Source organism: Citrus clementina, unplaced genomic scaffold (genome assembly GCF_000493195.1).
Source record: "Citrus clementina cultivar Clemenules unplaced genomic scaffold, Citrus_clementina_v1.0 scaffold_6, whole genome shotgun sequence".
Taxonomy (NCBI): Eukaryota; Viridiplantae; Streptophyta; class Magnoliopsida; order Sapindales; family Rutaceae; genus Citrus; species Citrus x clementina.
The window spans coordinates 21,049,748-21,072,604 of NW_006262139.1; the positions used below are offsets into that span (position 1 = coordinate 21,049,748).

The 22,857-nt window shown below is 35.0% G+C and overlaps 3 protein-coding genes and 1 non-coding gene across 6 annotated transcripts; 1 reads left to right on the forward strand and 3 right to left on the reverse strand.

Annotated features, from left to right (window-relative positions):
- Positions 1-3,332: 3,332 nt before the first annotated feature.
- LOC18039622 (PAN domain-containing protein At5g03700) lies at positions 3,333-5,457 on the reverse strand. Its single transcript, XM_006430230.2, has one exon. The coding sequence runs from the start codon at positions 5,347-5,349 to the stop codon at positions 3,805-3,807; it is 1,545 nt and encodes a 514-aa protein (XP_006430293.1). The 5' UTR covers positions 5,350-5,457; the 3' UTR covers positions 3,333-3,804.
- A 2,984-nt stretch (positions 5,458-8,441) lies between these two features.
- TRNAL-AAG lies at positions 8,442-8,522 on the reverse strand. Its single transcript has one exon. It is a non-coding gene; the product is annotated as a tRNA-Leu (tRNA).
- A 4,737-nt stretch (positions 8,523-13,259) lies between these two features.
- On the forward strand, positions 13,260-14,146 carry LOC18039623 (putative phytosulfokines 6). Its single transcript, XM_006430231.2, has 3 exons — positions 13,260-13,521; positions 13,630-13,703; positions 13,816-14,146. Exons 1-3 carry the CDS (start codon positions 13,413-13,415, stop codon positions 13,921-13,923), a joined length of 291 nt encoding a protein of 96 aa, XP_006430294.1. The 5' UTR covers positions 13,260-13,412; the 3' UTR covers positions 13,924-14,146.
- Positions 14,147-14,233: 87 nt separating this feature from the next.
- Positions 14,234-22,047, reverse strand: LOC18039624 (polyadenylation and cleavage factor homolog 4). 3 transcript variants are annotated; one of them, XM_024182441.1, is made up of 8 exons: positions 21,232-22,047; positions 19,440-19,541; positions 18,857-19,114; positions 18,269-18,394; positions 17,725-18,171; positions 15,280-17,202; positions 15,048-15,111; positions 14,234-14,820 (listed from the first exon to the last, which is right to left on the reverse strand). In XM_024182441.1, the coding sequence occupies exons 1-7, from the start codon at positions 21,580-21,582 to the stop codon at positions 15,097-15,099; spliced, it is 3,222 nt and encodes a 1,073-aa protein (XP_024038209.1). In that variant the 5' UTR covers positions 21,583-22,047; the 3' UTR covers positions 14,234-14,820; positions 15,048-15,096. The 3 variants fall into 3 exon arrangements, with proteins under 3 accessions (XP_024038209.1, XP_024038210.1, XP_006430296.1); XM_024182442.1 differs by lacking the exon at positions 14,234-14,820 and having other exon boundaries at positions 14,884-15,111; positions 17,725-18,162; XM_006430233.2 differs by lacking the exon at positions 14,234-14,820 and having other exon boundaries at positions 14,884-15,111.
- Between the last annotated feature and the right edge of the window lie 810 nt (positions 22,048-22,857).

Consider the following 22,857-nt stretch of genomic DNA (forward strand, 5'->3'; position numbering starts at 1 on the left):
TTACATAATAAAATCATCATAAACAAGAGTTGACCTAATCTGCACAAGCAATATCAATATATATATATATATATATGAAAGAATAAATTAGAATTAAGTAATATTAGATTAATGGGGTTGATAAGGTGATCTCATTGGAGAATTGAACCCAAACGTGCAAGTAGACTCTGATGAAATCTAATTAGATGTACAAATGGAGGGGACTTTAAATGTAATTGGATAACACGGGGCTTGGCTCATGTTGAAGATGATGATCAATTGATGAAAGTGATTGTCGGCCCCATTAATTTAATATCTTCCTCTCCAGATTCACCTACTGCAACCAAAGGCACCCTATTGAAAGGTTCCGTGCAACCCCCTGTCTGCTCAAGAAAAATAAATTAATCCTTGAAACATATTACACATTTATGAAACTAGACGCAAAATTTTCAGTTGGGAACGAGGAAGATGTACGGCCAAGATGAATACATTAATGTTTAATGTTTAGCATTTCAGTTTTGGCAAACAATTACTACTAATAAATTCACAAATCATACAGCTAAATTGAAGGCGGCATAAATTTTCTAATTAATTATTTTTTTTATTTTTTTTAAGTGAAATGAGGAATCTGAAGAGATGCCAGATGTAAGAATCTACATAGACAAATGTGAGAAAATACGAAATGCATGGGAAATTTTAAGGTTGAGGGGTAGGAGAGAAGTTGGTTCGAATTAGTTGAGTGAATGACCAATTCAGCTTCATCCCGGGATCCACCTGACTGCACCTACTAAATTGTAATTATTGGTTTAAAAAGCTTGTAAATAACCTTTCGATTTTTTTTTTTTTTGTCCACATATTTTGAAATTATTGTTTTAATTTTTTTTGTTAAACAAAAAGATATACGCAATGATGTGATGGGGGAAGCATAGATAGTTCATGCAAATTGAGACCGAGGCATGGCATAACAATTATGGCTTTTGAAGCTAAAAGTGGAAACTTTATCTTCTACCGTTCAGGGAAACCCTGTTTATAGTTTCCCATGATAATACATCAACTAGGGAAACATTTTAATTATCTTACAGAATGAAGGTCCTACTTACTTGAAACTCCTTATGTATGGTTTCTGCTTTCTAGAAGCTAAAAAGCTCGAAGCAAAAAACATGTAGTATGGAAAAACTTTTAATGTGGTATTAAAATTGATCGTTCGAGCACGAGTTGGAGTTATCGTGGGCTCTTTTTCCTTTTTATAAAAAATGTGGAATAGTAATAGATTTCATACTAAAATTATTAATAGGAAATTGTGGGAGTAGATTTTTGATATAGTCTTGGTCGATTTATGGGTTGTATTATAAATGTATGTGTCTATAGTTTAAGTCTTAAGTAGACCATAAATCGTAAGACGACTGTGACCTTTTTAACTTGTTAATTTACAAAACCTTGAGACTATATAGTACATGAGAAATGCAAAGAAAAATAAGTAATGAAAAGTTATTATATAACTCTATATGTAGAAGTTTGATAAAGGAAAAAGAAAGTAATTATAGGTAATTTGAGATACATAATTTACGCACTTGTAAAATTATTAAAAGAAACTTATTCCCCCAACGATTTTTAAATCAGACCTGTGCAGATATCAGATGCCCTATATGTAATTATCATTTCTCCAATTCATATGCTGACGGGTTCATTTAAGAAAAGGTGAATGAGCAGCTGTGCATTCCTTTTCTTTTTTTTTTGCCATTTTCTTAAATTTCTTTATTATATATATTATCAAAGTCTAACGTGAATAGAATTTAATCCTAAGATTTCTTGTATTTATATATTTCAAAAGATCAATTAGTTGAATCAGTTAGTTCCCAGAAGAAGCAATTACGTACGTAACATCAAACATATGCATTGCGTACAACAGTCCTGAGAAGGAACAGAACCCATCCAAGAATTATTCCTTGCTTGTTATGATTTCTAAGAGGCTCGGACCAGTCAAGAATTCATTCTTTACATAACCATTAAGGTGTATACACGCAGACACACACTTTATTGATGTTCAAGTTCAAGTGTTGGGTATTAGTTCTCTTATACCTGCTATTATTGTGTACAAGATTGTAACTACCGTGAATTGCTCACTTGTCCCACAACATTTGTACATTATTTCAATTTTAGCAGTCTTGTCTTGCCATCAACCAATGATTATGTTGACAAGCGTGAGTTCATCATTGTGGAAGGTCAACAGCACAAGCGGATGCAATGTTTAAAAGAGACAATCAGAAACCATGGCAGAAGGGAAATGTGTCTAAATTTGCATATAAATAAGTTTCCGGCAGAAGAAATGTATGTCTGAAAATTATGAAAATAAGAATGATGACTGCTTGATGGCTGCTTTGATTCACACATCAGAATGTGCGACTCCACACCTCTTGTACCAACTAAAGAGTTTTTTTTTTTTTTAAGGCAAATAAAATGCCCATAATTTAAAATATATTGAAGTTACGATAAGTAAAAAATTTCAGAATTTTTCAGTTTTGTAATTCTCTACTTGCACATCAGCAGGAAAAAATACGCTACTCTAGGATGTAAGGTAGAGAGGACAATCCAGAAATATTTTAGGAGCTGCAATTAGGCGTGTTTGGTGTAGTAGTAGGGTTATGGTAGCTTTTAAATCACAACACATTTAATAAACACACTTATTATTGTGGGTGTTAGAAATTAAGTTAATTTTATCTCATATTTGTGTGATGAAAATCTTAAGAAATTTTTTACTTTTTTTTTGAAATTATTATTAAAAATCATATTTACCACGAAATATTTTATTTTATAATTACAATATTTGTTTCCACAACAACACATGACCTCAATTCTAAACAAGACTTTAATTTGAATTATCAAATTTTCTTATACACCACTCTTATATTTCATGGAAATAAATCCCAAATGAATCAACGGAGCTTGAACCAGAAACTAACGTTGATGCAATCCCCAATTCCAACAACAAATCAAATTTTAGTTTATGTCAATCAGTGCAACTGCATGAAAACATCATAGATTTGCTTCCCTAACATAAATTAGATGAAAAAAAAAAAAGAAAAAAAAGTAAGCACCATATAAGTAATCAAATGCTTAATCATATCATAAATTGATTTGTATGTCAGAACTAAAAATCCAGACTCGACACAATTAAATAACAAGTGACATAAATTTGACCTATTAACATTAACAAACTAAACTAATCGAGTCACAAAGACACAAACTACTAATCCTTAATTTTTATTCCAATTGAATCTGGTATAAGTCGGCTCGAGCAACAAAATATATATATATATAATACATCACTAGTTGAAGTATTTTAACTTTGTGTCGCTACCATAAACTTTGAGATTAATTAGCTATACATCATGGAAAGTAGCTACTTAGAGATATTTAATCGTTTATTTCATCATTCAATAAAATATCCAACCCGAATCCGCTAAAATGCTATAGATGTTTACACACCCGCACCACAAACGACAAGTCCCCCGTCCCCTTTTAGAATAACAAGCTATAAAAAATAATAAAAGAAAAAACCTCATTGCAGTTGAATCATATTGACCTCGGCCCCATCTCAACCCAAACACAGAAACAATCTTAAAACATTAGAAAAAAGAATTGAAAACCCAATTTGGCTTTTGCCTCACCAGACAAGACCCCACCCAAAGAGTTAGTGTCTTGGTGCCAATCCTCAAACCAATGTCAGTCAAATCTCAGTATCCAAAGTATGTCACGCCTTACGTCATTACAGCATTAATTAAATAAAAGTATAGTAATTAAATAATACTAACAATTACAAAGGATCTATCTAGGAGCGTTGCACATCTCAATGGACCTAAAACTAGCCGACCCGAGATTTTTATACGGGCCGGGCGAGACCCCGTCTTCGGCTTCCAAGATCCGATTAGCTCTTCTGCTTGTCCAAATCTTGTAACCCCCAAACAAGATTACACCAATCAAGATAAGCAAGGCCCCACCTAAGATCCCAATCCCTGCAGCAATACCCGTATTCAACTTTCTCTTCCCTGCATCCTCCCGCAGCTTAAAATACCCCAGTTTACTCACGTCACCTGCGCCCAGCAGGGTTTGGATCGGGTAATCCAACATGTAACAAAACCCGGATCCGGATGCGTTATTGTACAAAGCACCCCAACAACTACAGTTATGTTGACACAGGTCCTCACATTGCTCCAAATACGACGTCATTTCATACCGAATTAACTCCTTAAACGGCAACTCAACCCCCTTTCGGCGCAAAACCCGGAATCGGGATTTATCCTCACTACAAAAGTCACCCGAAGTTGAAGCAAAACACTCGCCGGAGGAGGAATAATCCGTCCGGTTATCCAGACAAGAGCAACCGGACTGTTTGCACAAACTGTACGAACCACAGGGACTGGGCAACTGACACGCGTCAGAGATTGCTTGGTAATTTAAAACCCAATTGGTGCCATCCCAGTAATGCCCTTTAAGATTCCCATCCTGTTCCAACCGGAGCGTAAGGAGCCCACTTGAGTTTCTTTGAAAATTGTTGAAGGCTTCCACGTCTACAGGGACGTTATTGCCAACTTGGTACGTACCCAGAAACCCGTCTGAATTGACTCGGACGTAAATCGGACCTTTGCCTTCTACAATATCTGCTTTGGCTTCCAGTGCTCTGTGCCTCCAATATATTTGCTCTGACTTATCATTGAACTTTGCGTACAAACCGATGAAGTTGCTGCCTAGGCGCATCGAATAAAGCCCATTTGATGAAACAAGAGACATAGTACTTGTGAAATTTTGGTTTTCGACGAGGGTATCTGTGGGAAAGTCAAAACTTTGCCAGACAACGGAGAGAGGGTCGTCGAGTTTCTGTATTTGCAAATTCGAGGTGTTGAGAATCACAACCCTCTGACCTTCTGCCCTAGTAGTAGACCAAAACACCCTCGAGTGTGGACCTGATATTACAAGGCTGCCATTGAAGGAGAGTTCAATGCGGTCCGACCAGGGAGCCAACTGAGTTGAGTTAGCTAGCCAGAGTGGTTTAGAGGAGGGCAAGTGGATGACTGCGAGCGCGAGCTGGTTTGAGTTGACTCGGAGGAACCCTAGTGAGAAAGTATCAGTTGTGTCGTTGAGAAGAGACTGAAACGACGAGACTGAAGGGTTTGGTGTTGCTTTGAAACCTAGGAGAAGCTCTTGTGTTGACGTGGCGGCGGCGGCTTCAGTTCTTGAACAGAGATAATTTATAAAGACGAAGAAGAAGATCAGGAACTGAATTGCATGTGGACGAGTCGCCGAGTTGGCTGATTTTTTCATATTGGAAAAGAGAGAGGTTGTGGATTGAGAGAAGTTCAAAACTTGCCACATGAAAATGTAAATATCTAGCCAAGGTTTTATGATCGGAAAATGGCTTTTATCATTAGTCGGAAGACGTTGTGGACTAGAAGATATTTAATTTGATATGGAAGATCTCATTATGCGTTATATAAGATAAATGAGAATATTATAATTAAGTTTCGATACTTATATAATATTAACATGTTGGTAAGTGATCAATTAAGCCCGAAGTTTCTATAAATGAGTTGATGAGGCGGGTCACTTCACTTATCTTTCGAATTGTTTTCTAAGTTAATGGAAGAAGTGTCATTTATTCAATGACTTTTTTTTTTTTTTCTACTACTTAATAGAAATTTAAAATAAAAATTTAAAAAGAAATTTGATAAACTTAAAAAAATTCTAAACGACGAATAAGAGTCTTTAATGAATAAAATTAAAAGTTCTTATTATTTAGACACCCGAAAAGAATGTGATTAGAAATTCCCTTTTGTCTAATCTCGTATCGTAACATTCATCCCAAATGCAATTTATATTCATTGCAGTGGACTTTGATCCAAATTTTAACGGTTGAAATATGATGTGAGGGACACTCGTCTTCAAAAAAGTGAATTTAGAGCCAAACTTTAATTGGAATGTAATATTAACTCAAAATGAATGAACTTCGAGCCAAATCTTAATGATTAGATGTGAACCTACTGGGGCCAAGGTCGGTGGTCTAAGCCTTGCACTAGTGAAAGCTTTATCAAAAGATACAAAAGCAAACGAATAAAAAATAGTAACAATCTAACACATAGAAGCATAATCAAATGCTTTTTGACAAACAAAGTTACTTTAACTCTTTGCTTATGTTACAAATTGGCAGGTCTCCAACCGGCGGCAATATTTTATCTGAAACAAGCACTTAATTAGAAACATAATCAAAAATGCTTTTTTTAACAATCAAAGTTATTAAATCTTTTCTTACAAATGACATTAAGTGAATTTACGAGTAGTTTCAAATTCTGTGGATGTAGCAATGTTTGTTGGGGTTAGGCAAGCTAGCTTTAATTTGCTTATAAATGAAGGAGAAAACGGGTAGAAACATAGTATAAGCAATGCAACATGGTCATTCAACAGCCACAAATGCATTAGTCAAAGCCAATCCATCTACGTTAATGTAAAAAGACGAATGCCCAACTACCCATCGAGTACTTTAATTCCGGCGAAACTCGGGCACTGTTTTTCAAACTCAAGTGTAGATTTACTTGAAGAGAAATGCTCGAGCTGAACGAATTAATTAATTGGATCTCGTAACCTTGCATTGAAGTTAAGAGTTGACTATTTCGAGTGGGATTGAGACAACTTGCCGATTTCCATTTATGGAAATCGATCGATCTGCATGTTCGTTGACTTTAACATCTCGACCAAACAACCAACCAAGAAACGTACTACAAATTATTCATATTTTATTCATGCCTCCTTCTTCTTTCAAAATTAACGCAAAATGGACATCTAACATCTGAATAGTGCTATAATAACCCTAATTCAAGCCTTGTACACCTGATTACGAATGCACAGATGCAGTAATAATAATAATAGTAATTTTTGTTATTTATTTATTTTTTTAAAAAAAAATTGACCCTTGCTGGCACATCCTTTATTGTAGTCATTTGATTCTTTCTTTGTTCTTGTGAACGTGCTGACACATCCTTTAATTATAGTGCAAAACGGTAGACAGCCACATAAATTATAGTGCAAGTTGCCACCAAACAGCGTTACATGTCTCAAACAATGGTAAGCAATCCTAAATTGGATCTTTGAAATCAATTAATTATTCTTTTTAATTTGTTCCATAATGTTGTCAACTGCAACCAAATCCCTATTTGAATAATCTTATAGAAACAAAATCAATATGGTTCAGGGTTCACTATAAAAAAATTGACTAAAATCCGATTTGTCTATTTGATGCTATGAGAAAAAAACGGAAACAAATTAATTTTAAAAACCTGGCTGAGAGAAGCTTCTGAACGGGTAAAAGTGCAGACGACAGCGTCGGTTTAATTTATAAAATTGAAAAGAGAGAGACACAAAATTTATAAACGTCATGTGAACACGTGCGGTGCGACTGGTCAATTTCCTCCTCTCACTCTTTGTTCTAGAATCTAGATACATGGACTCTCTTGCATATTTTTAGTTACAGAGCTCTTGATTCCACACGGAACTTCAGACAATACACAGAGCTTATGAGCTTTATATTATTATTAATTAATTATTGACTGAAATAGTGGAGCCTGTGAGCCGTTTGACTATGCATGGATTCTCACTTGGAGCAGTTGATAGGACTCTTTATTTTATGTTATCTAGAAGCAGTTTTTCAAATTTTTTTTTCCTGGTTTTCTGCAAAGTATTAATCTCAAGCTTAGTCAATTTAATTAGGTTATCAGGTGATGTATTTTGAGCTGAAAAATAGTTTTAAAATGGCTTTACCAGTTTAATGGAAGTCAAACTTGTACTTGATTTTAGTTAATCCTACACATTACATATGCAAATTATCTCAATAATAGATTAGTTTGTAAAGCAAAACTAGCATGTATGCATGAAAAGATATGATATGTTTGGGGAAAAAAAAAATACAATAATAACAAATTATACAAGTCCTACTAAAACTACCTTATATTTAATTGGACTTCAGCTATCTCTTTGTTGTTAATAAATGGGGCAGGCCCAATTGTTTCTTGCACCTCTCTGCAATTGAGCCCAATCTTCGTAACCGAAACTGAACAATCCAGATGACAAAATTATACAAATCAACGTCAACTCGTTTATTGAAAATGAATCCACGTTAAATACTTTATTGACACATTTCACGTGATTAAAGTAATTCTTTCGCCCTTTTTTCTCGATTCAATTTTCCATCTTCCACTGAATCAATTCCAAACCTAAAAAACACGACAGATTTGCTAAATGTTGATGTCATTTCGTACTTGACACTGTTTTTAAAGATCAAAATCTATTTCCAAGATATGTTTTTTGAAATCTATTTTGGCTTGTAGCTTCCTTTTCATTTGATGACAAATTAAAACGACAAATCGACCATACCCCATTACAAGGATTCCCAAACCAAAAAAAAAAGCGTAAATCAATGTTGAGAGTGGGATTTGAACCCACGCCCTTTCGGACCAGAACCTTAATCTGGCACCTTAGACCAACTCGGCCATCTCAACCTCTTGCAAGTTTTATTCCTCTGTAAATAAAACAACTTTGAATTATTCAATGTGATTTCAATCCCACGAATCACATCTCCCTTGAGTGGCCTTGAACGGGTAACGTGAGACTGATGTGTAAGGCGTGGGCACATGACAAGTGTGGTGGATATTGATTTTTCTCTTAGCCTTTTTTTGAACTAACTAACCCAAATAAAAATAGAACACGTGTACAATACCCAGACTAGATTCAGTCAAAACCTCCACCATCGGACCACAAAATCCTTCAGAATCACTTTGGTTTTTGCAAGCCATAAGTGATGATCTCATCAGAAAAACACAGTAGCAAATTTTGATATTACGTATGAATGAGATAATATGACGAAAAGACATAAAAGAGTCTTATACAATTAATTCAATCACCCCCACTTATTTTAAATGTGATTAGTGCACTCATTCCTAACCTCATTCATTCATTTAGACACGTGTGAATGTGAAATTAATCTTGTTATAACGCCATCCAAGTCACGTAAAATTAAAGAGCACATATTTTTCCCTCGTATATATATATATATTTAAAGGAGAAATAAGATAGTCTTTCCCCAGTGATCGTGTTTAAAAAACTATAGTGAAAGGTATTCGAAATTGGTTATTATTAGCAAAATAGTATAGAAATGTAAAGCAAGTCGACATCCATTATTGGGTAATAGGATTCAATAATTGAGATTAAGCTTTTGACACAGTAAATTCCTAAGTGGAATAAAATATACCATGTGGGTCATGTTTCATGTTTATCAGTGCAAAATATTCCACCTACTACCTCCACTTACTTCAACTTTTGATTAAAATTAGATCATTATTGAGATTACATGTCTGGATATATGACGAGTTTCAAAATTTCAATGTTCACGTGTAGAATTGTTTCATAAATCAAAAGCTACGTACCCTCTTTATTACATGCATTTTGATGTTGTCGTATATTATGATACCTTGGAAAAGAAAAAGAGAAAAATAAAAATAAAAAAACCCAAAAAAAAGTAGTTCTCTCTTACGTAATTTCATGCATGCATGACGCATGTGAAAGGGCGGAGAATGGGCGAGTACGTAATTTTATTCACTCGGATGTCCTAATTTTTTTTTATTAATTTTTTTTTTACCGTTTCCTTAATTTCTTATCAAAAGAGTTGCTACCAAATATCAATGCCACATTTTAAATGATTGAGTGGATTTTTTTTTCACAAGTATACAATTATGGCTAACATTATCTGATTTGTCCTATTTCAGTCCTAATCGTCGAAATTGAATTTTAAGCTCGTCTGGTCCCTTTGCTTATCGAACTTGACTAATCAGCCGATTACGCCAATACCATAGTATTACGTACTCAATATTGGTCCTTAAATTTCATTTCAAATGAAGTGATACTTATAATAGTAAATTACAGAAAATTAATAAATAAAAAGATATTTGACTTTTAAAATTCCATTTCAATGGGTAGTTAGCCTCTTACTATTTCAGAAATGAATTATTATATCCCCACCATTTTAGAAAAAGAGAAGTCCATACGTCCTTTCGTTTGTGTACTTTATCTATTTTGGTGAAGAAACTGACTACTGATAGCGGATGCAGCATGTGACTCTGGGGGCTGTAGCCCCTGCTGGATAAAAAAAAAAAAAAAAAAAAAAAAAAATTTGAATTTTCAATGAGTCCCTATTAAATCTATAGAATAGTTCTGATAAATTTATAAATTTATAAAATTTAAATTTTGAGAATTATATAAGCATATATTTCAATTAAAAATAATAATAACCTATCACACAAAACATTTTTCTATTCTAAAAAATAGAATTAAATCTTCTAGTTTCTATAGTAATAGTAGAGATAACGAAATTTGTGAAGAATCATCTTTGGAACCAGATGCATGAATAATAATTTAATTTTTTTATGTAGAAAATGATATATTTAATAATATTGATAATCCATGTATTGCCTAATATTTTCAAAATATGAAAATGCGTCGAGATTAATTATAAATGTATTAACAAATATTTTATACATTCAAAGTTTTATTTTTTATTTTTTATTGTTATCTAATTTAGATCCCGGTAAATTATTCTTTTAGATCCGCCGCTGTTAATTGAATATAATCGTTTTTAAAACAATAGGAATTTAGTTACCTATTTTTAACTCAGTGAAGTTCTTAGTGTTATTTTTCCATATTGATATGATACACTTTGAAGATTCAACATTATTCTACAAAATTCTTTTAATTTCGTTTCAAGAGAAAAAAATAAATTCAAACGGGACATTTTCATTTTGCTCCTAATATTTATAATTTTAATTCTTTACAGCTTTTATAATACCTTTTGTTAATGTAAAACAGCCAATAATTTTTTTAAAATATAAATACATTCTGATTTCAAGCGAATAAAGAAATATTACGAAAGCTGTAAATGAGGAAGCGGTGAAAGAAATCTTTTGATAATTTATAAGGAGCTTATTGTCTTACATGATAATGTAAGAAACGTGACTCTTATACAACCGTTTAATGAAAATCCAACGGTTGTGAGAATATAAAATAATAAAATTATATTATTTTCATAACTGTTAAATTCTCATCAAACGATTGCGGAAGTATCATGTTTCATACATTATCATGTAAGATAACTAGAGTCAATTTATAATCGAAACACAATTACACTAGGATCTCACTCTAGCATTGTCTCGTGTCCAAGAAGTTGCGCATAAATGGGTGTGAGCATACTAACAACTAAAAAAAAAAGGCAAATGCTAAGTTACAATAATTGTAACATACATTCCTCATGTGAACCACACAAATTGTGGGTCCTATAATTTTGTGTGGTTCACATAAAGAATGTATGTTACAATTATTGTAACTTAGAGGCTCCCAAAAAAAAAATGTCAAAGTGATTTTGACATGGCGAAGAGTGTCAAAGCATTCACATTAAAAATAGAGCAAATAGAAAAATCGAGTAAAATGAAACAAACACAACACATATTGCACGGAAAAAAGAATTGAATCAGTGGGCAACAGCTGGGCAACAAGCAGTCCGCATGTTGACTTGTTGACGCTTGTGAAACGACCGTCCACGACACGATGCTCATATCAAAACATCGCGACCTGTGGTTACGCTTTTTCTACACGGAATTTCCTGAAATTATTAAACTAATGGGGGCTGGTGCCTGATGATATCTCCCCTCATGATTTTTAAGTAAACGCACTCCATTTCAGAAATAAAATATTCACGTTACTTTTTCCTTTTCTTTTGAAATTTCAAAAAGGAGAATTTAATTGACTAATTTTGTTATTTTTTTATGTTTTTAAATTTATTAAAATAATGTAATTTTTTTTAAAATGAGTGTGTTAGACATAAATTATCGGGGAGAGATAGAGCATCAGGTTCAGGCTACTATCAGCAGACAGCAATTCAGCCCCTTAACTAATTGAAGGCTAAAGCTTCTTATCATTATACAGAAGGCAGAGTTAAAGATTGAAAGGATCTCTTTCTTTGATTTTGCTTTGTTTTGCTCATGCCTTACTTTGTTCCAGCTTTGACGACGACAAGCGATGGACACTCATAATTACTTTCTCATGACTCATGATATAGGGATAATATCATTCCCACTCCATATATTTGATAAAAATAATATTAAACTTCGGACATTGTAAAATTCATCTCGTAAACCCTTACATAATTGCATTACATGAGGCCAAACCAATTAAATTGTTTATTCCCAAACAAAAATTAAGCTAATGGTGTGTTTACTTGTGAGAATTGAAGAATCAAAATCTAAAATAAGAGTGATTGATGATGTTTACCTGTTAAAATAAAAGGAGAAAATCGAATGAAACATGTGAAGTCCACTTACTTATGGGATTAAGAAATGAAAACTTGATTTCAGATTGGGAATAAAGTTCCTATTCCTTAAACTCATTGTTCTACCTTACCTAAATTTCATAATTTCACTTTTTCCCTCAATTAAAATATTTAAAGTTCCTATTCCTTCTCGTTGTTGTTGTTGTTGTTTATTTTTATTATTAACAATATTTTTTTAAATAATAAAAATAACAATTAACTAATAATATTTTAATAACTTCAAACAATAAATTCTGATTCTTAAAGAAAGTAAACACATCAATAAAAATGTTGTCAATTCCAATAATGATTCTCACAATATAGCTCATTTTGATTCTCATTTTCTATTCTTATTTTTACTTGCCAATCTTTTTTTTTTGTGGTAGTTTTTTTATTATTTAACTTAACAACAATCCCCCCCCCCCCAATCATATGAGGAGAGTTTAAATATGAAACATCTTATTTTCAAACGAGAGATTTTATCATCTCAACTAGTTAGAGATTTAATTAAATAAACCAAACGATACTCACAAAAATAGTGATTTAACCATAAGAACTATATGGAACCCAAGTGAGTAGGGTTCTGACTTGCAAAATCTAACTAGTAGTCTTCTACAACTGTAATTTGGAGGCATATATAACGATTTTCAGAACAAGAGAGACAGATTTGTATTTAGATGAAACATGAAGAACTTGGATGAAAGTTCCCGATCATCAATTCATAAAACGAAAACTGTGCACTGATTCACTCTTATCATCACATAAAACGATAAGTAGTTAGTGGAGAGCACGAGAGGAGAGATTGAAAGTTGGTGGGGTCCAACTGGAACACCAAGTCCAAGAAAGAAACAACTTTGAACTTGCAACTGCAGTCGTAGGAGTCTACACTGACTACATATGAGACTTTAGGGCAGCAACAGCCCCTTTGGCCTTCGGCTTTTGCCCACTTTCATCTCGTGCCTATTTATACGATACCCCCCCACCAATCCACCATCTTCCAGTTGATACACAACAAAACAGCCCAACCAAAAGCAATATGAAGAAGCAGAGTGTTAATAATGTCTTCCTCAACTCTCTCCTCTTTGCTCTTCTTCTTTTGTCCTATTCAAAGTCGATTTCTGCACGTCCCTTCGCACAAAACCAAGGTGGCTGATTATTCCTGATTCATGATGTATTTTGGATTTGTTTTGCTTTTCGTTTATTAGAAGATAAGTTCCATAATTTTGATCAGCTGAAATTCGTTAATTTTACAGGTGAAATGGTGGTGAAGGCTGATGGGATTACTCATATAAGCACTTTCAAAGGGGTTAAACAAGACCTTGTGAATGTAAGATTTGTGTAAACTAATATATGTTCTTTGAAAACTCTGCTCTCTCTGTTTTTTTTTTTTTTTTTTTTTGGTTATTTATATGGTATTTGGGTAAATTTGTTTTGGGCAGCCGATGGGGTCAGAGGAGTGTAGTGAGAATGATGAGGAATGCCTGAAGAGGAGGATGACAGCAGAAGCTCACTTGGATTATATTTACACCCAGCACCATAAGCCTTAGGAGTTATCCAGAAGCGCAACAAAATAATAATAATACTATGTTATGCTCAAACTTCTTCTAATAGTAGTCATAGAAGAACGGCCAAACCATATGTAATAGGGTTCAATAAAGACTTAAATGTGTTGTTTGTTTTCATAATTGTAAATAACCGTTTCATAATTGACTACGGTGTTATTTATACGAGTGTGATTGCAATTATTTTATACAAATAGTTTCTTCTACATATGGGAACTCATCCGATAAATATTTGCAGAGATTGTATTATTAGAGAGAGAAACCGAAACACTTCTGGAAGGCTTGGAAGGTCAATCAATAATATATTCAACCACACATTAGATTGAACGACACTCTAGTCTGGCGTACCACTGGAGCAATACAAATCCTCAAGGTTTCACTCAAAATACAGAAGCTTTTGCCAAATTTTTTTTCAACGTCATTGTCAGCGTTGATGGCTAAGTAACATCCTTCTGTACAAACAAATCTTGAACGAGCAAAAGATTGACAAATATGCAAGGGAACATCAAGCATGCTAGATTTTGTATTTGGTGGATCAATGCTGCTTGAATATAAGTTGCTTAGAGTTCATCCGTGGGCAAAAAGAGAAATACGAAAATGTTTACTCTCAAGTTGCAAAGGATAAAATAACATAATCCACTATAGTGTTCGGTACAAAGTAAATCAAGAAACAATGCTCCGCTAACCAAGCCAAGTCCACACAACCAAATTGGAACATAAAGAAACAAATAAAGATGCGAATTACATTACATTTTACATTATATTTTAAGATACACAGGTTCCCCATCCGCAACTCTTGAACCATAGCTGAATGGATGTGGATCAGAGTGCTTTTCCTCTTATGGCTAACCAACCTTAAATGGTGGGATGAAGTGCAGCCCGCTTTGGCAAAGTCAAAAACAATTTTAATAAAAACACCACATCAACCAAATTAAAGAACAAATGAGGAGCAAAATATTTGGCATTGCCATTGATATGTACTTTCATCAGACTATGAATTAAGGAAAAAGAAAAAGCAGAAAAACTAGTAGATGTTCTTGGCACCATTTAGGGCTTAACAAAATTAGCATGAAAGGACCACGCATGTTTTTAAGTTATGTAAAGTAAACCTGAAAGCTTCGGCACTGGCACTTCCACAATCTCTCTCACCTTGGTATATTATGCATCCTTTTCCTACCAAGAAGTTAAATGCGCCATCAGATGATGATAAAAGGAAAAACTTAAAAAAAAAAAATATTGCCAGCTGAACATTTGACACACTAAATGATAGGACATATCCTAAAACAAGTGCATGCATGCACCGGACATATTGAAGGTTATTCTTAAAATTCAATATCTTACCACTTTAACTTTACTGATCACTCTCAAGTCATGAACTGAATTCTCTGATATACAATTTCCATGAACAATTGGACCCTTGGCAGAACTTTCATTTGTAGTTCCTACCTCACCATTCCCTGATGGAATCATCATGTATACTGCTGCCTTGAACATCCATTCACCCCTTGCCTGATTGTAACAGTCTTCAAATAGCTCACCACACATAACACATGCACATTGATTATCATCTGCAGGCACCATTGGCTCCCCTTCATCTATCGTCTTTCCAGAATCTTCCATGCAACTGATAGACTCAAGTCCCAGGGGAAGACCTGCCTTTCCAGCAACCCAATCATCTGAGTTGGCATACCATCTCCTTGAGATCTTATCTACATCATCTAGGCCAGGCTTTCTTAAAGCATGCCATTCCAAATGTCTATCAAGCTGTTCTTGGAGTTTAAGGCGAAGGCCACATATGCTGCACAAATGTGGAAAGCCATCAAACAGTCTCTTAATCACAGATTCATGGAATTCTCGGATTACGTCCGGCTTGAACTTCAATCCTATGAGATTCTGTGTTTCCACTGTTGTGGATTCTGATAAGGCAAAAGAACTTTCACCAGCAGGTGCTGGTAAAGAAGTCTCATCCACAGTGGATGATGGCGGAATGGGTAACAAATTTGGAACAGAAGAAACTGTTGCAGGACTACTCGAAGAAATGCCAGGGCTCTCGTTCTGCATCCGACTGGTTACCTGGGGTGTGGTGTGAGATGGTGGCTCAGTCTTTGATGCAGATATCAGACCCTTCGCAACTAAGGTGCTCAATAGGTTTGAAATTGGGTTTGAAGTCTTACTTTCAACACTGGAAGCTTTTGGTGAAGTACTACTAGCAAGAGATGATGGTGGTGGACCAGGTGGCAAAGGAGGTTGTTCTACCTTTCTCTGAGAACTAGTCATTGTTGCTGGTGGGTCTTCCTGGGAAGGACCTGATAAAGATCCTGACCCAACTCTGGCACCTGAAGAAGTTAACAGTGAAGGGGGAGGAGGACCACTCGGTAGAGGGGGCTGAATATCTAACTGTAATGGGATTTGCCCCACTTCCTTCAAAGCCCGATTAGCTAGGCCATCAGTGATTGAACTATTAAGAATACCACTCTTCAAGACAGAAGCCAACAAACTACTTGTGCCCGATTGACCTAAACCTTCTGCATCAAGAGGATTCGAATGGTCAGATACAGCTTCCTTAGTAGAGGGTGCCCCAAAATTAGAAACTTGAGGGAGAAGAGGCTTTTGAGACTGGCAGTTTAGCTGAAATGAAGTCACTGCAGGAGATGAACCCTTCAAGTCTTGGGGTTGAACTTTTGGCAAGTTACCAAGCTGGCTATTGGGATGCAGGATAGAAGGCGAGTCTTTAGTAGAGTGGCCACGAGGACCACTGCTTACAAGTCCAGGGAATGAAGATGTTTTCAAATCAGGACGGGACAGAGGCTGAGCATGTGGATAGTCCCGGTCTGTACAATTTTGCATGTTTTGACGGGGATGATGTGCTGGAACTGAAGGTGATGGAGAATGATGGTGCATGGGTGAGTGCCCAGATGGTGATCCAGCTCGTGCAGATTGAAACCTTTGTGTTGCTAAGGATCCAGTAGACCCTGATGCGGAACTTGCCAAAGTCCCAAAACCTGAGGTCCCAATATGGGATGACACCACTGGCGGATGACCTCCCGTCCTGGCCAGAGAAGAACTCGAACTTGCAGGAAACCCACCAAGTGTCGCAGCAATCAGCCCATCCGCCTCCTTCAATTGCCAGGGTGACGGCATCTGGTGTCTGTAAGCAGCTTGGTCTTTCTGTTCGGTGGAAAGTGAATCAGAGGATGTTTCTCTATCAAAACTTGAGCTAACATCATGTATGCCTTGTGGCTTTCGGAGGTGATTGTCCAACTCCTGCAGTGAATAGTGTAGATCAGCAAACTAGAAAAATAAGTTATAACTTGTGTAATAAATGGTTCAGAGCAGGGCATCATTTCAGAGAAAATATAAAGAAATTAAACAATTAGATGAACCTTATACATTCTTATTCCCCTCAACCAAATTAAATAGACTTACGTAAGCCCCAGATCACAGAGTGAAATAGCTTTCTCGGTAGATATCTTACCAACATATTGACACATAACACTGAATATTCATGATATACAAATTCTTAGATAAATTTAAGTTACTGAAAGCTGAGAGCATTACATCAATCCCAAGTTATTACATACACAACCCACTGCATGGTGATTGTATGTCTAATACCAAACAGTGCAATCGAAGAAGGCAATCACAGAAAGGAACTTCAAATATTATCATCCGCCTCCAATATGTATCTTGGAATTATTTTTATTCACCATTAAATTGATATTTAAATTAAAGGAATCAGTTCGAGAGTTAGAAAAGGTATTCCAAAATCTTAGTAATCAGAATTACCAATTTCTCAGGACCATCCACAGCCAAATGATCTTTCCTTGAATTCTTAGAAATATTGGCTGCATCATGATCTGATGTTCTAGGATGCATATCCCACATGAACTCTTCTTCCTCAGAATTTTTCCAGCTGGACAAGCCACTGCTGCTACTTTTTGGAATGCTCTGAACTTGCTGTAGATGCGCAGCAGCATTTGCAGATTTGGATGCTGAGTAATTTGGAAATCCTTGCTTCTTATTGAAACCATTCCTTTGGCCAGCTATTGTCTCTGAGATATTGCTACCACTTCCGTACCAAGGTTTCTCATATCCTTGATCACTAACCCTTCCAGTGGTTCTTCCGCTTCCCAAGCCAGAACTTCGAGAAAGTTCAGAACCATAATCATAGTCACCATATGCTCCAATATTTTTCTCATGAATAGGCTCACTTAGTGCATCCCTCTGAGAATGCTGAACACTCCAACAAGTTAACCATATAATAGAGCCGTGAAAATGGAAATGATTGCACATTGGAAAGAGACAAAGAAACATCAAGTGATAAGTTCACCTGCATTTTGACCGTAGGATCCACCCATGGCCTGCTAGCACTCATACTAGATGCTCTATCCGGCCTCTCAGCATCTACAGTTGAGCTAGCCACAGCCCCATTCATGTCATTAACCAATCCTTTTGCCTATGGAAATGAAAAAGGGGAAAAAGGAAAAGATCCCGTAAAATATAGTAATACACATTAACAGGAGATAATAGCATCCATGAGTTAGGAAAATTCCCCCTTCAGTGTGGTTGGCACATGATCACACATCAAAACTTTAACAGATGTCTAGAAATTCACAATAAGTGATCCACCTGAACTAAGAGACCAAAACAACACATTTTCAATTTTTTTTTTTTTTTAATTTTAAATCTGACTAGTAGTCGTGACATGTGAACCCTATAAATCAATTTTATCAGTATTCATACAAGTGATTCAGAGTGACCATCAACAACCTTTTGTTTTCTCATAGTTTATGAAACTTTAAGAGCGGATACAGGGGGAACCGCATGGATATGGTCCGGAACAAGAGGATTACACTTAAAAATTCAAAACATTACACGATTCCACATGTAAAATAATTGATTTTTCAGTTCCACTTACCCTACTTGTCTGCTGAAGACGCTGCCTTTCCAGATACTTGGGATTTACATGAATGCTATGCGGTGGGCGCTGTGATTGTGAATCGTGCCTGGACGTTGTAGCTCCTGAAGATGAGCCATTGACCACAGAAGTGAAGCCAAGTTCTTTCTCAATGATTTGAAGAGTCATGGGAGGAAAAACTCCTTTCCAGGTTCCAAAAAGATGTCGCATACTTGAACGGACAGCAGCATCAACCTGCCTATAAGCCTTGCAGAAAACCTAGAATTGCAGAAATACAAATTGGCAACTACCAAGAAATACAAATGGAGTTTCAAATAGCAAAATAGCGAATAACATATAATTGACACGTTTTAAGGTGAAAAAATTCACTAAAAGGTGCCTATTGGTCAGTGATGAAATAAAAATGACCAATAAGATAACTTTCCTGATAAGCAAGCAATTTTCATTGATAAAAACCAAATTGAAATTTATAACGCAGTTCTTTGAAGACTATTCTAATTAACATAACTTTTAAATGAAGCAAGTCATTAATGAGGGAGATGCATCTGATAACTGGAGGCTGATACAGAAATATAAGTCTGACCTCAGGTAGTCTGGCAGCAAAATATTTTATGTAATCGCTCGCGATATTCTTTACAATACTGTCTAAGAGATACAGCGATGGCAGCTTTTGATCACTGGGAACCTGCAAGTCGATTTTAATGATTAGATATGATATGCCACAGTATTTCTTCAAAACAAATAACTGGCAAAACTAGGGTTTTACAAAACCAAAAATCAGAATTCCCAAATAGGAGGAAAATAAAATTATAGAAAGTTATTCACTCTGCAAAAAGCTAACAGCATCCACTTAAAAAGCAATGCTATTCAAAAAATGATTAACCAGAACCATAGTATTAGTAGACGTTTGATGTTTCAGACTTGCAAAATTAGCATAAACAAACAAAAGTTTCGTCAATAATAGGACGAAAGGGTTGCACTGCTTATAACATGTTGATGAAATACTATCAAAACAGGCATTCTTTGAAACACTCGACTCCCAAAACATAGCTTCAAAATAGGGATTTACAAAGCAGAGTCAAAGGTTCCTTTCTGTCCAGCACAATAGTCGTTTCCAACTTCATTTCCCCTGTAACTGAATTCATTATAGCCTAAATGTTTCAAAGTATGATCTCTTGTTTCGGTTTCTCCCAGCAAAGCGGCTATCTCATTCCAGTTTCTTCAATTGAAAGTGAACAACCCTTTTTCTAACAACCATTTAACATAAGATTAATAGTTTTTCCCCACAGGACATCCTTCTGCCAGTCCACATAATTTACATTGCAAGCACCATCATCAACCTCCAATAGAAATGAGTAGACTTAAGGTCCTGCCATCAAAGCCATCTATAAGTTCTGGCTTCTGCTTCTGACAGACTATCTGTGGGCTATTTCTACAACATCAAAAAACAACTTGCTACATTTGCAGTGATTATATAACAGCAGCACATAATTATGATAGACATGTTTGTACATCTTAAACATGAACTAAATCTTGCCTTTACACTGCAAGAATAGGAATGAACCTTAAAAAGCTGGAAAAACTATACCAAAATATAAAAGTACATTGCAAGTACTAAAAGAAAAATAGCTTCTATATTCACTTCACATATTCACAGAATCAGAACATATGTAGAAGCACAGTGAGACTTCATGGTCCATTACTTTGAGGAAACAACTAAGAAGAAACAACAAAGAACAGAGGAATTAAACAGATTGTTCTCTGGGGTAAGTTCAAAGTTAGTGTGATAAATTTGCAGGTTCCAAACCTGCAGCAACTCACATAATACAAAATCCACTCATGGAAAAGTTGGATGTCCTTGCATGCAAACTCAAAAAAAAAAAAAAAAAAGCCCCGTGGAAACTTCTCAATGTCTGGTACAATTAAAGTACAGTGGACTAATACACAGGTGGAATGATCACACATCACATTGCTGAAATATATGGCTGCGGATAACTTGTTCAGTGGATTTCAAACGGGTTAACCTGGTTTGCATCTTTTACACAATCCATCAGTTACATGTCCAAACATTGCCAACCACTTTCACCATATCCTCATACTCTGGATACAAACCCCAAAAAGCACTTGATTTATTAGCAAACGAGAATGAACTTCAAAAGCTTTAAATTTGTTAAGATACTGTAAACTCCAAATTCAAAACAAGCATTTTCTATACAACCCTGAAGCATTCCATTCCTAATTTACATTCACAACTACTTGACCAAATAACACAAGCCAAACGCCACACCACTATTTGCCTTTTTCCTTATTATTCCAATAAGCTTATTTTTTCTTTTTACAAATAAATTGAAATAACAATTAAACTGGGTAATCACCTCAAGAATGTTAGCGCAGATGGTGGCTGCGATTGCTTTCGCAGCATGAACATTCTCACCGGCAATTATAGTCAAATTCGTTATTATCGGCTTCGAATTGAAAGTCAGCTCAGCTAGGGCTTTCTTGTACTGGCTCACCAGCTCATGGTGCGGTTGCTGTGGCTGATACGCGCCACCGCCTCGCTCCTCCACGTCAGAGTCTCTAGTTGCACTGTTGTATCTCGGAGCTGCAGCTGCTAAAGCTGATCTCTGAGTAAATGGCCGAGTCGGATCCTCAGTTAATCGCGGTTTTTTCACCAGACCGTGTTCTCTCGATCTATCAAACGGTCTACGCGGATTCTCCATTTCCATTGAATTACAATAAAATATAAAAAAGACACTAACCCTAACCCTAAATCATCTAAATCGTTGGCTCACTTTATGATCACTTTCATTATTACATAAGAGAGAAATGAATTCAATGCAAATGAAAAGCTATAAATACAACAATAAGAAAAAAAACTAAAGCTAGCTTTACAAGTACAGAAAGAATCCAGATTAAACCCTAAAAAATAATGCTTAGAAGAGAATTGGAAAAATAAATAAATCTATAAATAAATATTACAGAGACATAAGGGCTTGCATGTGAATTTGGGTTTGGGGGAAGGGCAGGATTGGAATTCGAAGTGTAACTAGCAGTGAGGATTTGGAGAGTAAAAGGAAAGAAGAGGATGGGATTTTGCGTTTTTGGTTTTGTTTTATTGGTTCAATTTAGGGATGAATGAAGGAGAGGCAGCTGCTCTCGTTTTACTTTTTATTATAGCGAAAGGTACAAATATCTTTTGAATTTCCGGAAGAGCCACAGTGGTCAGTTCTTATGGATTTTGTTTGGATTTGGCACGTGGGCTCCATAGTTTCATGTATTGGGTTGGGCTTTCACCCTATTCTTTTCTTTCCCCACTCTTTGTCTAATCACATCCAATAATAGGATGTTTTATAAGGTGACGCAACGTTTTTATGGCATCTAAATATATAATCAACAATGCACAATAGTTTTGTAAAAATAAAAAAATAAAAAATTATGTAATAAATATTCTAACAGCTTAAGATGTGGATGATTTTTATAAAATAACTAACCACCCTTATAATTTAAAATAATTTTACTTGAATATTATTTTATTTAAAAAATACTTTTCAACCTTGTTTTAAATTTTACAATGTTGTTAATTTTTTGAATAAAAATGTTTCAAAAAATATTACTATTAAGTATGTAAGATATGATATATAATAGATTTATCTAAAACAAATCATATAAATAAGTTGCAATTACAAGATTTATATAGGGCATGACACATATAAATAGAACAACTAAGTACGTACATTTAAATGAATGTCATAAATTGTATTAATATATAATATATTACTTTTGAGACCCATTTAGCATATGCACCTATACCATGAAATTATGGTTTATTTTACATTTAATATTCTCACATAGTAAAAAATTGTTTAAGTCTCATAAAATTTAAGTTTCAGAAGCTTATTTTCATTTTATTTTTCAATATCACTTTGTTGATCATAAGAGTTAAATTTAACATATATTCTTAGTTATCTTTAGTTTATGAATTATAAAAGATTATTTTGTTG